This window comes from Penicillium antarcticum, assembly GCF_028974205.1.
Source record: "Penicillium antarcticum strain IBT 31339 chromosome Unknown utg000009l_segment0_segment0, whole genome shotgun sequence".
Classification (NCBI taxonomy): domain Eukaryota; kingdom Fungi; phylum Ascomycota; class Eurotiomycetes; order Eurotiales; family Aspergillaceae; genus Penicillium; species Penicillium antarcticum.
Window position 1 is genome coordinate 6,523,355 of NW_026695307.1, and position 12,310 is coordinate 6,535,664.

The window sequence follows — 12,310 nt, forward strand, 5'->3', positions numbered from 1 at the left end:
TGCAATTGACGCAATTTAGCCTCATCAAACCCGGGGTATATATTCAACTGCAAGGGACGTCTTTTTTCTTTCTTTCTTTCTTCCTCTATCTGCAATTGATCTTCAGTTCTCACGTTTGATCGCTCTACGCTCTAAACTTCTACATCTAACACTTCCCCCCACCACCCCGCATTCCACTTTACATCTCCAACTTCAACTTCATCTACAAACAACAGTCAAGATGGCCGCCCCAGCTGATGTCACTATTAAGAACCTGAGCGGTGAATGGGTGATGGTAAGCTCATATGTTCAAATCATAAAAAGAACCAATACTTACAAATGTGTAACAGGATGCAACCCTGTCCAACCCAACCGACCCCATCCTAGCCCTGGTATGAAATGAACCCCTATGCTTCCCAATAACCAAACAAGATACCCCACCACATCCAAGCATGGAAACCCCAACTAACGACCCCTTAGCAAGGAATGGGCTGGATCATGCGCAAAGGCCTATCCTACGCAACCGTAACCCTCTACGTACACAGCTACCCAGACACCGAAACACCAAGCATCCCCCACATCGACATCCAGCAAGTAATCACAGGCGGGATCCAAGGAACAAAAGAGTCCCGCACACTCGACTGGACAGAGCGTGAACACACAGACAACATTTTTGGCACTTTGCATGGCCGGTCCCGTCTGCTAGACGGTAAGAGCGAAGACGGTACTTTGCGCCCCGCGCTTGAGGTGCAGACTCTTGTTGGTGAGGCTGAGGCCGATGCTAAGATTGGAAAGTTCTTGCGTGGTGAGATTCTTGTTGATGGGTCTAAGAGTGAGGGTTTCTCTGGAGAAACTGGGGAGGGCGCTTTTGTGCAGAGCTTTGTGAGGAATGATAAGGCTGGGTGGTGTGCCGAGCAGGTTTGGGGCTTTGAGGTTGTTGAGGGAGAGCGCCGTCATACTCGTCGTGTTGTTGTTTCTAAAGATGGGAAGCTTGAGATGGCTCGACTTGTCTACATTTTCCAGGCTAGACGGGTTGAGGAGTAAGTTTCCTTTTGCGTGTTCTATCCTGGGTTGATTTTTTAGCTTGCTATTATTACCCCTAGATTAATCTAGCGTTTGGTTTTATTGGTGTGCTTGTATGATATTGTAAATGGAATATATTTCAGATCGTCCAGTGTGCATACACACTCCAATTTGATATTCAATGTTTGGAGTGATGTGGTATAAACAGCAAGAACATGTTTTGAGTAAATTCATGGGACATAACGCATATTTTTGTTGAACGAGAACAAAAATTGACATTTCAATGATGGCTAAAAAAGAAGAAGAAGGCATTATAATCACCTAAGGATTAATGGTGAGTGGGCATCACCACGCTAGCCTTGGTGCTGGTAGCATCCTCGCTCTTCCATAGACTGGTGACAGTCTTCTGCTGTGTATAGAACTGCAAGCCAGGCTTGCCGTAGAAGGTGTTGGCACCGCCACCGGCGATGCTCTTCTTGTTACCGGTGAAAGAGAACATAGGAAGTGGGACGGGAATAGGCACGTTGATGCCGAGCTGGCCAGCCTCGATCTCCTTCTGGAATCTGGAGGCGGTTGAGCCGGAGCGAGTGAAGACGGCGGCACCGTTGCCGTACTCGTTGGCGTTGATGGTGCTGATGGCATCGTCAAGGGTCTCGACGTTCAGGCAGACAAGGACAGGACCGAAGATCTCCTCCTTGTAGCACCTCATGTCGGGGGTGACGTTGGTGATGATAGTGGGGCCAACCTGAGAAATGGGGTTAGTTTATGGACAAAAGTATCAATGTTTAAGTAGGACTTACAAAGTTGCCATTGGGGTAGTTGGCAGGCTTGTATCCACGGCCATCCAGAAGGATAGTAGCACCCTCCTCCTCGGCGCTAGCAATCAGATCCTCGATGCGCTTCTTGCTCTCAGGGCTGATGACAGGGCCGAGATCGGCACCTTCCTCGAAGCCGCCGTTCACGCTTAGGGCCTTGGCACGCTCAGCAATCTCGGGCAGCCACTCTTTTGTCTCGCCAACCATAACACAAGTGCTCAAGGCCATGCAGCGCTGTCCGGCGGCACCAAAGGCAGCTCCAACAATGGCGTTGAGAGACTGGTTCTTGTTGCAGTCGGGCAGAACAGCAGCGTGGTTCTTGGCACCAAGGTTGGCCTGAACACGCTTGCCGTTGGCAGAACCGCGAGTGTAGATGTACTCACCGGCACGGTTACTGCCAACGAAGCTGATAGCCTTGATGGCAGGCTCATCAAGAATGAAGTCCACGGTGGGAGCGGATCCGTGGATGATGTTAATGACACCGGGAGGGAAACCGGCCTCCTTGGCCAGCTCGGCCAAGATCATTGCGGCACCGGGATCACGCTCAGAGGGCTTCATGACCAGGCAGTTACCGGTGGCAGTAGCAATGGGGATGCACCAGAGAGGAATCATGGCGGGGAAGTCTAGTGGTGGTCAGCGTTGGTGTGGAATCAAAGAACCTGGCATAACTTACTGAAGGGGCAGATAGCAGCAACAACACCGAGAGGCTCACGATAGCTTCGTGTCTCCATGTCCTTGGCCACCTCCAGGACCTCACCGGTCATCTGGGTGGTGATACCACAGGCGGTCTCAGCGACCTGGAGACCACGGAGAACATCACCCTTGGCATCGGCGAAGGTCTTACCCTGCTCCAGGGTAATGGAGGCAGCCAATCGGTCCCAGTGGGTACGAATGAGGGCAGTGAACTTGAAAAGAATCTGCTGTCTGGCAATGATGCTAGTGTTCTTCCAGGCAGGGAAGGCCTTCTCGGCTGACTCAACGGCAGCCTTCAGCTCCTCATCGGTGCTCTGAGGGACACGAGTAACCAGGTTGTTGGTGGCAGGGTCATGGAGATCAATCCACTTGGTTGCCTTGGACGGAACAAATTCATTATCAATGAAGTTTGCTGTGTCAATGGGGTTGGCAATCTTCTGGTGGTTGGTCGGGTATTCGGTAGCTGTGGAGTTGGCCGAGGTTGTTGCAGGGGTGAATTTGCCAGCGGTAGCGTGCAAGCCACGAGTGGCAGTGAGAGAAGGAGCAGCAGATCTCAGGGAAGCCATTCTTGCGACGGATGAAGAGGTTGTGAGAATGGTTCGGGTCTGAGATGCAGCTCTGGCGGTCACCGTCACCGTGCGGGGAGCGCGGAGAGCGGGGATGGATCGGGCAACAGACCGACAAGCGGCCATAATGAATTTAGGAGAAAGGAAATGAAAAGGCGGACGTCTGAAAGAATACGTGTCACCAATCAAGAGAGGAAATGCAGTTAGGATGCAGTAGAAACAGGAGGGGAATGGGAAGTACAAGTAGTTACCCCAGGCCCGAGGTCAACCGCCTTAGTCAGTTTCCCCATATAAGTTCCGATAAGATACACTCGGCGATTCTGACCAATCAGAGCCGCCAGGTCCCCTGAAATGCCGCCTGCCCTATCACTTGCTGCTGGTTAGGAAGGGCTTTCCGAGGAGAACGCTGGTGCTCAGGTTATTGTCTTAAAAAGGACAACAAATGCTTGGGGAATTGAATAGAAGGTCTACTGCCTACCTAGTATGTCTAACCTATCCTTTTTACTAAGATACTATATTTCCTATAACCTTGTCGGAACCCTTCCCGATCTATACGAAGTCTGGGAAATGACAACATTTGGATGGTAAAATGCTTTACGGGGAATTTGTTTTGTCATGTGTTTTATACAATGGCAATTCTCCACCAAACATCAAGCGACCGGCTATATCAATCGGCAATGGGGTTCCTGGATTATTTTCGAGAGAGCATATTGAGGAGTAAGATAAATATCATACAAAACGCAACGCTTAATTGAAATCGCTATAAAATCATCGCCATATGATTTACGATGGGAAAGCGAGCCTATAGAAATGTCTTCGAATAGGTTGCCGAATGCGAACGGAAAAGGGAACGTCGTGCTTGTAATATCTTGTAGAACTCAATCACATACATAGTACGGCACTCTGATACGGCCTTCAGCTCAAAATGAATTCTAGTAGTTGTCAAGCTCAAGGTCACATTGGACTACGATACGAGCCCTACGAAATAAAATGTCCGGACGATAAAATGCCTTACAGAGCAATTGCTTCATACTTTATTTTACGACATGACAACACTAAATATCAAAGTATCCAGGGATCTAATAGACCTTAGAAGTTCCATGGATCTTTTAGAAAGTATATTCTGGCGAGTAAAATTCGGTATAAATCTAAATAGCAACACTACAAAGTAGCAATTATATCATCATCACGATCAACTGTATGATGAGACGGTGAACTCATAAAAATATCTTCAAACAAATTGCCAAACGGAAACGAAAAGGGAAACATATTGCCCACGTTGTCTTGCATGACTTGATCAAACAAGCTCCCAGGACTAGTACCGTCAAAACTAGTCTCTTCATCGGGTTGACGAGACCCATTTTGCATCAAAGATGTCGCTGCCGGACTTTCTAGTACATTTGTACTGCCTTGTATCTGCAAACCCGCCCGCTTCAACAGAGCCTCATATATCGGAATGAAGGCTGCAATGACTGGAAACCGATCTTGCAATTTCTCAAGTATCGCCATGCAGAAGCGGACGCGATTTTCGGAAATCATTCGGACACCTGGGTCTCCTCGACTGATGTTGACTATATAGACTAGGAGCACTGATAGCACAGGGGCAATTCTGTATCGGGATTTAGTATGGAGCCGAGGAAAAATCGGTAAACTTGTTCTTCAGGAAGACGTACATGCTAGCTGCCGCTGCATATACGAGATCATTAGCCATGATGACTTCCAGCATGTGGGAGATCTCTGTGCATATCTCGAATACTGGTGTACCTGATCCTGTGCTGTGAGAGAATCTGGGGTTGCTCCGGTGCAAGATAAGACGATATTCCCTATATGTTTAGATCATAGAATATGTAAAGAGCTGCATTGAGGTTGGCTTACTGGTACAAGATCTGAGTCAATATAGCCCATGTACTGCTATTCGTTGACACGCTCTTGAAGTCCGGTGGGAGCAAGGTAGACCATAAAGAAATTTGCTCTAGACATATATCTTGCGATTCACCACTATCTTCGTCAAATTTCAGAGTGAAGAAACGATCCACTGCAGGTATTTGTAAGGAAGAGATTATGAAAGAAGAACCAAGAATGCTGTACCTATCCGAGCTAGTTGCACAGCATTTATCGCGAAGACGTTTGCCTCATTGAGAGTTTCATCAAAAGTCTCTGCACCTTTGAGCCCATTGACATGTTCGAAATCTGCTTCTGACAGAGGAGGAACATTGCACAGTCTTCCTTGAACGTGGGGCGGACGATCGAGAAGCATAGACAGATTGATATCCATGGCCTTGCCTAGCAAGTTAGTCCAGACTTAAACCTCACACTTTTCGTATATTGACTTACATATACCATCCACCACAGTCTTCGCCATATCTTTCGCTCTTTATCTTCGAGACTGGTGTATGACTTGCTAGAAGATTTCTTAGTATGTTCGATCCTTCAGGGAAAGCGTTCGAGTAAACCCACACTTGATGCATTCCCAATGCGAGTGCCATTCCCGTAGAAATGCCAATCCAGTACCAAGGGTCTTTGTGATCTAGAAGACCGCTCCACCAGTGACACATCAGGAACGTGGCTTGAATTGTTGCGATAGCATCAGTCTCATATCCAGCATCATAAATAGATTTGGCTCTCCTGTAGAAGGTGAGACTTGCGGCGTAGCGGGACGGAAATCCGGCATCGGCAATGACAGAATCCGAACAATAAATAGTGGCAGCGAGGTAAATAGCATTCAAGAGAAGGTGTGAAAATGAACCCTGCTGCAGGGTGCCAAGAAATATTGATCGATCAAGGATAGGCAGCGCAGCAAATGAATGGTGGAAGTAAGCGTCGAGAAGCGCATGGCTGATTTCGGGTGACGGCATATTGAATGCCCCTTCTTTCTTCAAGTGTTCAATGGCAGTTATGTGGAGCCTTTCGATCTCTTGCTTTGTCGATTTACCTACCCGGGCAAGAATTGCGCCTTGGAGGTGGTCTTGAAGTTGGCGCACATCCGTACCCCCGAAAGGGTTCCCAAATTGTTGTATCAAGTAATTTAAATTAGAAGAGTCCCCAACATAATGTGTCTTTCCGCATGGTCCAGGAGTTGGGAAGCATGGCCCTTGTCGGTTATCTGTTCCTTGGGGTTGATGAGTGTATGGGGAATATGAAGTCATCAATTCTTTCGGCACAGTACAGGAGAGTACTGGTCGATCCTTGCTTGTGGCTGTACTAGGTAAAAAAGGAAGCTTTCGTCTCCTGGATCCTCATTAGTTTGAATATGGCAGCTCTATCTGTTTCCTCCTACCGTCCACGACGAGAAACTATTGGCTCACAATGGCGCTGGGCATTGCGGCAGTTGGAACACGCGACGCCTTCACTGCGATCGCATTTAACCCGTCGGTCATGACAAAGCCGACAGGCAACTTTAACTTGGTTGCGTGGCATTTAATGTGGCATTTAATGTGGAAGAAGTAGCTGATAGTTGGGAAGTTCGGCGAAGTTGACGAAGTCGCCGAATTTGGGGGCATATGATTGGCTAGAACATAGATGTCTCTCAACAGGTAGGAAACCACCAAATTTCAACAACAGAGACCTGTGATGACCCTCCCTTTTACACTTACCCGTACGAAATATCTTCATCGTAGTCTTGAGCAAATCGCCACCTTCACCATGACGCTTTTGAATACGTTCCTCATGCTTCGTCACTCGAACCCGAAATGGCTACAGTCTTTCTCCTCGCCCACGCTTGCGATGACACGATATCTGCGCACATCTTCAAAGGATAGCTTTCTTGCTACCCAGCCTTCTCAGAGACGGAAAACTGGAAAAGCTGGCTATCTCGTGTATGTCACCAGTGCAATGTGATTGTGCCAGTTCTAACTTTTTTATGCTACTCAGGACAAAAGCAGACGACCTGATCGGCTGGATACGAACAGGATCCCTATGGCCTTTGACATTTGCCACTGCCTGCTGTGGAATTGAAATGATGCACACCTCAATGCCGCGTTATGATCAAGACCGACTGGGTATCATTTTCCGTGCCTCGCCTCGGCAATCCGATGTGATGATCGTGGCCGGCACGATTGTGAACAAGATGGCCCCGGCGTTGAGACAGCTGTATGACCAGATGCCCGAACCGAGGTGGGTGATCAGCATGGGCAGTTGTGCCAATGGCGGAGGATATTATCATTACAGCTACAGTGTTGTACGTGGCGTGGACCGTCTTGTTCCTGTTGATATCTATGTACCTGGGTGTCCACCAACAACAGAGGCCTTTCTTTATGGCATTTTCCAACTTCAGAAGAAGATTCGGCGGACAAAGGTGACACGGATGTGGTATCGGCGCTGATGAAGTGTTGTTCCTTTTGCGTAGATCTTGATACCTACCGTGGACTCAATATCATTGTATTCATTATACCCTTACTTTATCTCCTTTGTCATCAGTGTCTTATCATTTTTTGCGCACAAATACTTCCAACAGGAGACGTAGACGACTCTCCCTGCTTCCGCGAGGAAAGCAAGTAACCATGCGCACCGTGAATTCAGATGGAATCAACTCCAGCCGCGAGCGCGCGATACACAGCAGCCATCCAGGCGTTCATGAATACCTGAACATCCTCAGAAGCCATAGCCTTCGGAACGATATCGCCTTGCGCAAATGGACTAGCCCTTGGGACCATGACATTTTTAACCCAGCCGCCAACAGCATTGGTAGCTGTCACACCACCGAGCCAGGGTGGAATGTTTGAAGCCTTGCGGCCGGCGTGGGCAAGCTAAATTCCGATCTTCTGGCCTTGGCTGTGGGCGAATTTGACGACGTCTCTGATTGGCTCGATTTGAGAGTCCTTCCATAGACCCACGCAGCCAGATGTGATGCGACCTTGGAGGAGGACGCCGGTTTCTTTGATGATCATTAGACCTAGGCTTTGTTGTGCGATTCCGCCGTAGTGAGTTACGTGCCACGGGGTCATGTGGCCGTCGATGACACTATATTGGCACATTGGAAGAGAGCGCCGTAAGTGAGGAGATGTAGACTGGACGTATGCTGACCTTATTGAAGTGTACAATGCATCAAGGTCATAATTAATATCTGAGCTAGGAATCACACACCAATGGATTTTTTAATCCATAGGTTCTCGAGATGTTCCACACATAAGGTGTCGCGCCCTACAGCGTGTACGATCTCAAGATTTTCCTCCCAGCCAATTATATATTGGAGATAAAATGTTTCCAAGCCCACTCAATATCAAAGCAAAGCCCTCGTCCTTCCCCGCGTTTGAAATTGTTGATCGTATTTTTATTCAGCAATGTATCCCCGAAGTGTCCCGAGGCCACGGAAAAGTACTCTGTGCTTGTCTTATTTTGTGACTGAATGTCACCGAAAGAGTGCCGTTCCAAGCTCAGCCAAATCGGGCATGATCCATGCTACCTCTTGAGGATTTGATTAGCTGAAATTGATTAAGTAGGTTCAATGTATTAATTTCTTCCACCACCTCGTTCAAAAAATATGCCTGTTGCTCTAGATTGTGTCATCTCTGTCTTCTTTATGGCATTGGTATTGGCGGTGAAACAAAAAGCCGAAGCTTGAACGCCAAGTCCCTGTCAAACTGTTCCCCCTGGGGGATTACATATGCGGTCAATTGAGCAAATAAAGTGAGAGAAGCTCTCGAGGCTTGCCCATATTGCAGTTTGTTCTCTCTATGTATTCTCTACTTCAGTCAAATATTTGACCAGCCCCAATTCGCCATTTCTTCAGGTAGTTGACGTGCAAAAAGAGAAGGCCTGCTTGTACCTCTTGGAAGGCTATGATGTACGAAGTCTACCTTTTTCACTATGAAAATATCGAAACTTCTATAGGGTTAGAAAAGTAGCTCGTTGGGCCGATCTATGGTCTTCACCGCCGAGAACTTGCTACGAATCACGCAACATTGGCCGGGACACCCACCTTTGGCTCAAACATGCCACCCTCTTGCCCCCTACCATGAGTAAAGGCAAAGTTCAGTGTAGTAAACCTAGTTCTATACTCTACACTTTGTGTTTTATTAGGTCATCTCTGTGGTCTGTATAGAGAGGGAAAAAGCTTCAATAATCCGAGGTCGGGTTCCTCACAGGCGCTCAACGGGTTTAATAAGCAGCGGATCCATGGATCCACGATCGATCTTTAAAGGTAATCAGTTGCGGCTGGCCACTCTCACTCCTCATCAACTAGACGTCATCATTCGAAGGGGGCGCATAAGTTTAAATTGAGCCACCTTGCGTGAACGTTGCCTTTCCCCCTTTGTACCCTCTCGTGAGACTTTCTTTGTGTGGCATGATTTGTCCGTGAGATGAGTCGCATTTCCCATTCTTTCCAAACAACCATCTGCGCGCCACACTATGGGGGGCAGGAAATTTGCAAAACCGCCGGTCAAGGTAGCCTGCCTAAATTGGTAAGTTTCCGATATCCCTGCGTGCCATATGGATCCGCAGCTCAGACAGCGCGCAGTCGTGTGTCCAGGATTCGATGCGATGGACAGAAGCCCTGTGGTCTTGTATGTTGATTTTCCTTTTCCGTAACTGCCATATTCTAGCCAACAACTAATTCTTTGAGCCCAGTGTGCATCTAAAGGAAAGGAATGTTCGTATGTCCCCAGCAGACGCGGAGGACCCCGCAAGAAAAGACACCAAAGCTATTCTCCCGAACATCTTACACACCAAGATGATGCGCATCATCCAGAGTCGCTGTTGGACCTCAACTTCGAACAAGGTATAGATATACCTCCCGTGCATCTCAATTCCTAATTTTGATCATCTTAGGGTTCATGTTTGATCAATTCGATTTCTTATCTGTGCCTGCGGCAGGCTTACACGCCTTGGATCCGATGGACCACTCTCCCCCATCCCAGCCTTCCGATACCGCCGAAAGCGATCAATTTCTTATGCAGACAGATTCAGAGCCATCGAGCTATAGCGATGTTCCAAAGTTTCTGGTAAGAGCTTACGGGAGTGAGCCACAAATGTAAGGTGCTCTTCATTATCGAGTTCCTCTACCCTCTGATATGGAAGGCAGATTAAACGCTTATTATGACTTCATCCATGACTATTTTCCTATTCTACCGCCCAGAGTAACACCACCCTTGCCCGATCAGCCAATTGACAACCATGCTCCGTACGCTGGATTATCGCATAAAAGCCCCGCGATGCTCTACGTGCCTATATCGCCTCTGAGCCTTGCCGTGTCTGCAATTTTAGCTTTGATACCACACCCCGGGGATCTGGAACCACTTTCTGAGGAGTCTGTCATTCAACGGAGGGCATATGCACATACATTTGCTACCCTTGCAAGCTCGAAAGCAGAAGAAGATTGGGATTTTGAGTCATCATGCGATCTGAGCCAACCACGGCCAAATCAGCAGCCTTCCATCCCTCGAGGAAGGTTCCATGACTACACACCAGTAGAACTTGAAAGCTTGTTGGCTTTGCTAGTGCTTTCGGTATACGAATATGCCCAGAGGGGAAATGTGTTGAAGATGAAGTCCCGCGCTCGTCAAGCCTTGTCCATTGCGATGGATAAATCCCTCGATCGTTGGATGGTTGAAGATGGCGATTCAGAAGCCCGGCGAAGAGCTTGGTGGATGACGGTTCGAGCCCGATACTATTCAAGTTATGTAAAGGAGGTTTCTAATCTTTACAACAGTATTACTGCTTCATCCAATGTTCAATTGTCAACGCGACTGTGAGTAATAGCCTTGGAATGACGACAAGAAGTACAACTAATTAAATAGCCTCTTACGATCACTATCAACGACCCTGAATTCAAAACTCCTTATCCGACGTTCTCATCAGATAAAGAGGTCGGTCTATTCTGCTTGTCGATCTGAGACGTGAATTGCTCACTAATTGTAGGGGTGGTCTATCCTGATCCAAACACAACAATTGCTGGTGTCTGCCACCCAATATATCACCGACCTCGACAGAGCAATTTCTTCCCGCACAAAGCTTGATTCTGTCTTCCGGGAAATGCAAAGGCTTGATACCTGGGCAAAATCCATACTCGCGCAAGTAGATCGGCTTCCAACACTCGCAGACGAGCCCGGTAAGAGCAACTACGGCGAGATCACCACGGCCAAGAGCGTGCGCGCAATGTCAACAATCAAACTGAACAGGTATGAAATCCTGACATCAACTCCCTTAAGCTCAAGTCTAAGCCATTTAATAGTGCCCACATCAAGATCCACCGATTCCGCGCCTTCTCCGATATTCCAATCTTCATCAAGAAGCATTGCGATCTGGCAGTGGCTTATACAGATGAATCGAAATCTCATACAGAACTGAATGCCGTGGTAACTCAGGCCGAGACAGAAAACCCATCGTGTTCGTGCAGCAGCCTCAAGCCGTTCCAAGATCTCTTTTCAGTCGAGCCATCCTTCCAGCCTGCCAATTCAAATGCAGATTCTTCGGCCACACAGGGGTCCTTCTCGCCAGACTTTCCCTACAGCTGTCAAGATTCCACGAAAATCTGTTACCGGGCTGCGATTACCATTTCGAAAATGTTTGAGAGTCTGCCTATACCGCAACCTTTACAACCCCTTCATCAGCAGCAGCTATATCGCGAGAACCTTCCCCGAACAATGCCGTCTTTTGCCTGCTGTCTCATGCAAAGCAGCTATGCTATGCTTATGTTGTTCTATAAAGCTCGTGTGGGTGTGGGATTCTGTTCGGGATCAGATGAACAAAATACCGAAAGATCTCTTGCAGAACATATAAATGAGTTACGGCATGGTCTGCGGCGTACGATTACTGCGGCTTCAAATTACTCGCAAGCATTTGAAGCGTTGAATGGAATGAGAGGTAAGTTAGCAGAATGACGCACAGGTCAATTTGAAGAATCTTCGCTGACATCTGAATAGACGAGATTCGTGGTGCATATGAAACCGCTTTTCCTGAAGACTTTATGGACGATGGAGACGTCACTGCTGTTCCTGTCGATATCAGCAACATTGATGTTGGTGGTTTCACTGGATATGGAAATTGACTCTTACATAGAAGCACTCATGAAATTGTACAATACCATGCAATCTATAAATTCAATCTATTAATTCCTTCACATGCGCCACATATCTTTTGATATAGTCTTGGTGTTCAAACCGTGCCAATCAACTGGACAACCATAGAGTCCGTCGGGAGTTGCTCATTCATTTTACATCATTTTGCATCAATATGAATGATCAGAGATATCCCATAGACTAGGTTAGAAATTATAACCAAACATGTATGCAGCTA

The 12,310-nt window shown here is 47.5% G+C and overlaps 6 protein-coding genes across 6 annotated transcripts; 3 read left to right on the top strand and 3 right to left on the bottom strand.

Annotated features, from left to right (window-relative positions):
* Positions 1 to 220: 220 nt before the first annotated feature.
* Positions 221 to 1,023, top strand: N7508_010806 (uncharacterized protein; the record flags this gene model as incomplete). Its single annotated transcript, XM_058468866.1, has 3 exons — positions 221 to 274; positions 330 to 371; positions 460 to 1,023. 3 exons carry the CDS (start codon positions 221 to 223, stop codon positions 1,021 to 1,023), a joined length of 660 nt encoding a protein of 219 aa, XP_058316712.1.
* Positions 1,024 to 1,330: 307 nt separating this feature from the next.
* On the bottom strand, positions 1,331 to 3,202 carry N7508_010807 (CoA-acylating methylmalonate-semialdehyde dehydrogenase; the record flags this gene model as incomplete). Its single annotated transcript, XM_058468867.1, has 3 exons — positions 1,331 to 1,747; positions 1,803 to 2,440; positions 2,491 to 3,202. 3 exons carry the CDS (start codon positions 3,200 to 3,202, stop codon positions 1,331 to 1,333), a joined length of 1,767 nt encoding a protein of 588 aa, XP_058316713.1.
* A 1,035-nt stretch (positions 3,203 to 4,237) lies between these two features.
* Positions 4,238 to 6,493, bottom strand: N7508_010808 (Zn(II)2Cys6 transcription factor; the record flags this gene model as incomplete). The annotated part of the gene is made up of 7 exons (XM_058468868.1): positions 4,238 to 4,685; positions 4,750 to 4,899; positions 4,952 to 5,111; positions 5,165 to 5,354; positions 5,411 to 5,477; positions 5,534 to 6,304; positions 6,354 to 6,493. 7 exons carry the CDS (start codon positions 6,491 to 6,493, stop codon positions 4,238 to 4,240), a joined length of 1,926 nt encoding a protein of 641 aa, XP_058316714.1.
* Positions 6,494 to 6,718: 225 nt separating this feature from the next.
* N7508_010809 (NuoB/complex I 20 kDa subunit family protein) lies at positions 6,719 to 7,397 on the top strand (the record flags this gene model as incomplete). The annotated part of the gene is made up of 2 exons (XM_058468869.1): positions 6,719 to 6,891; positions 6,947 to 7,397. The coding sequence occupies 2 exons, from the start codon at positions 6,719 to 6,721 to the stop codon at positions 7,395 to 7,397; spliced, it is 624 nt and encodes a 207-aa protein (XP_058316715.1).
* Positions 7,398 to 7,590: 193 nt separating this feature from the next.
* On the bottom strand, positions 7,591 to 8,049 carry N7508_010810 (uncharacterized protein; the record flags this gene model as incomplete). Its single annotated transcript, XM_058468870.1, has 2 exons — positions 7,591 to 7,821; positions 7,909 to 8,049. 2 exons carry the CDS (start codon positions 8,047 to 8,049, stop codon positions 7,591 to 7,593), a joined length of 372 nt encoding a protein of 123 aa, XP_058316716.1.
* A 1,456-nt stretch (positions 8,050 to 9,505) lies between these two features.
* On the top strand, positions 9,506 to 12,062 carry N7508_010811 (fungal specific transcription factor domain-containing protein; the record flags this gene model as incomplete). Its single annotated transcript, XM_058468871.1, has 9 exons — positions 9,506 to 9,579; positions 9,644 to 9,771; positions 9,845 to 10,017; positions 10,177 to 10,668; positions 10,725 to 10,763; positions 10,813 to 10,881; positions 10,934 to 11,193; positions 11,247 to 11,878; positions 11,938 to 12,062. The coding sequence occupies 9 exons, from the start codon at positions 9,506 to 9,508 to the stop codon at positions 12,060 to 12,062; spliced, it is 1,992 nt and encodes a 663-aa protein (XP_058316717.1).
* Between the last annotated feature and the right edge of the window lie 248 nt (positions 12,063 to 12,310).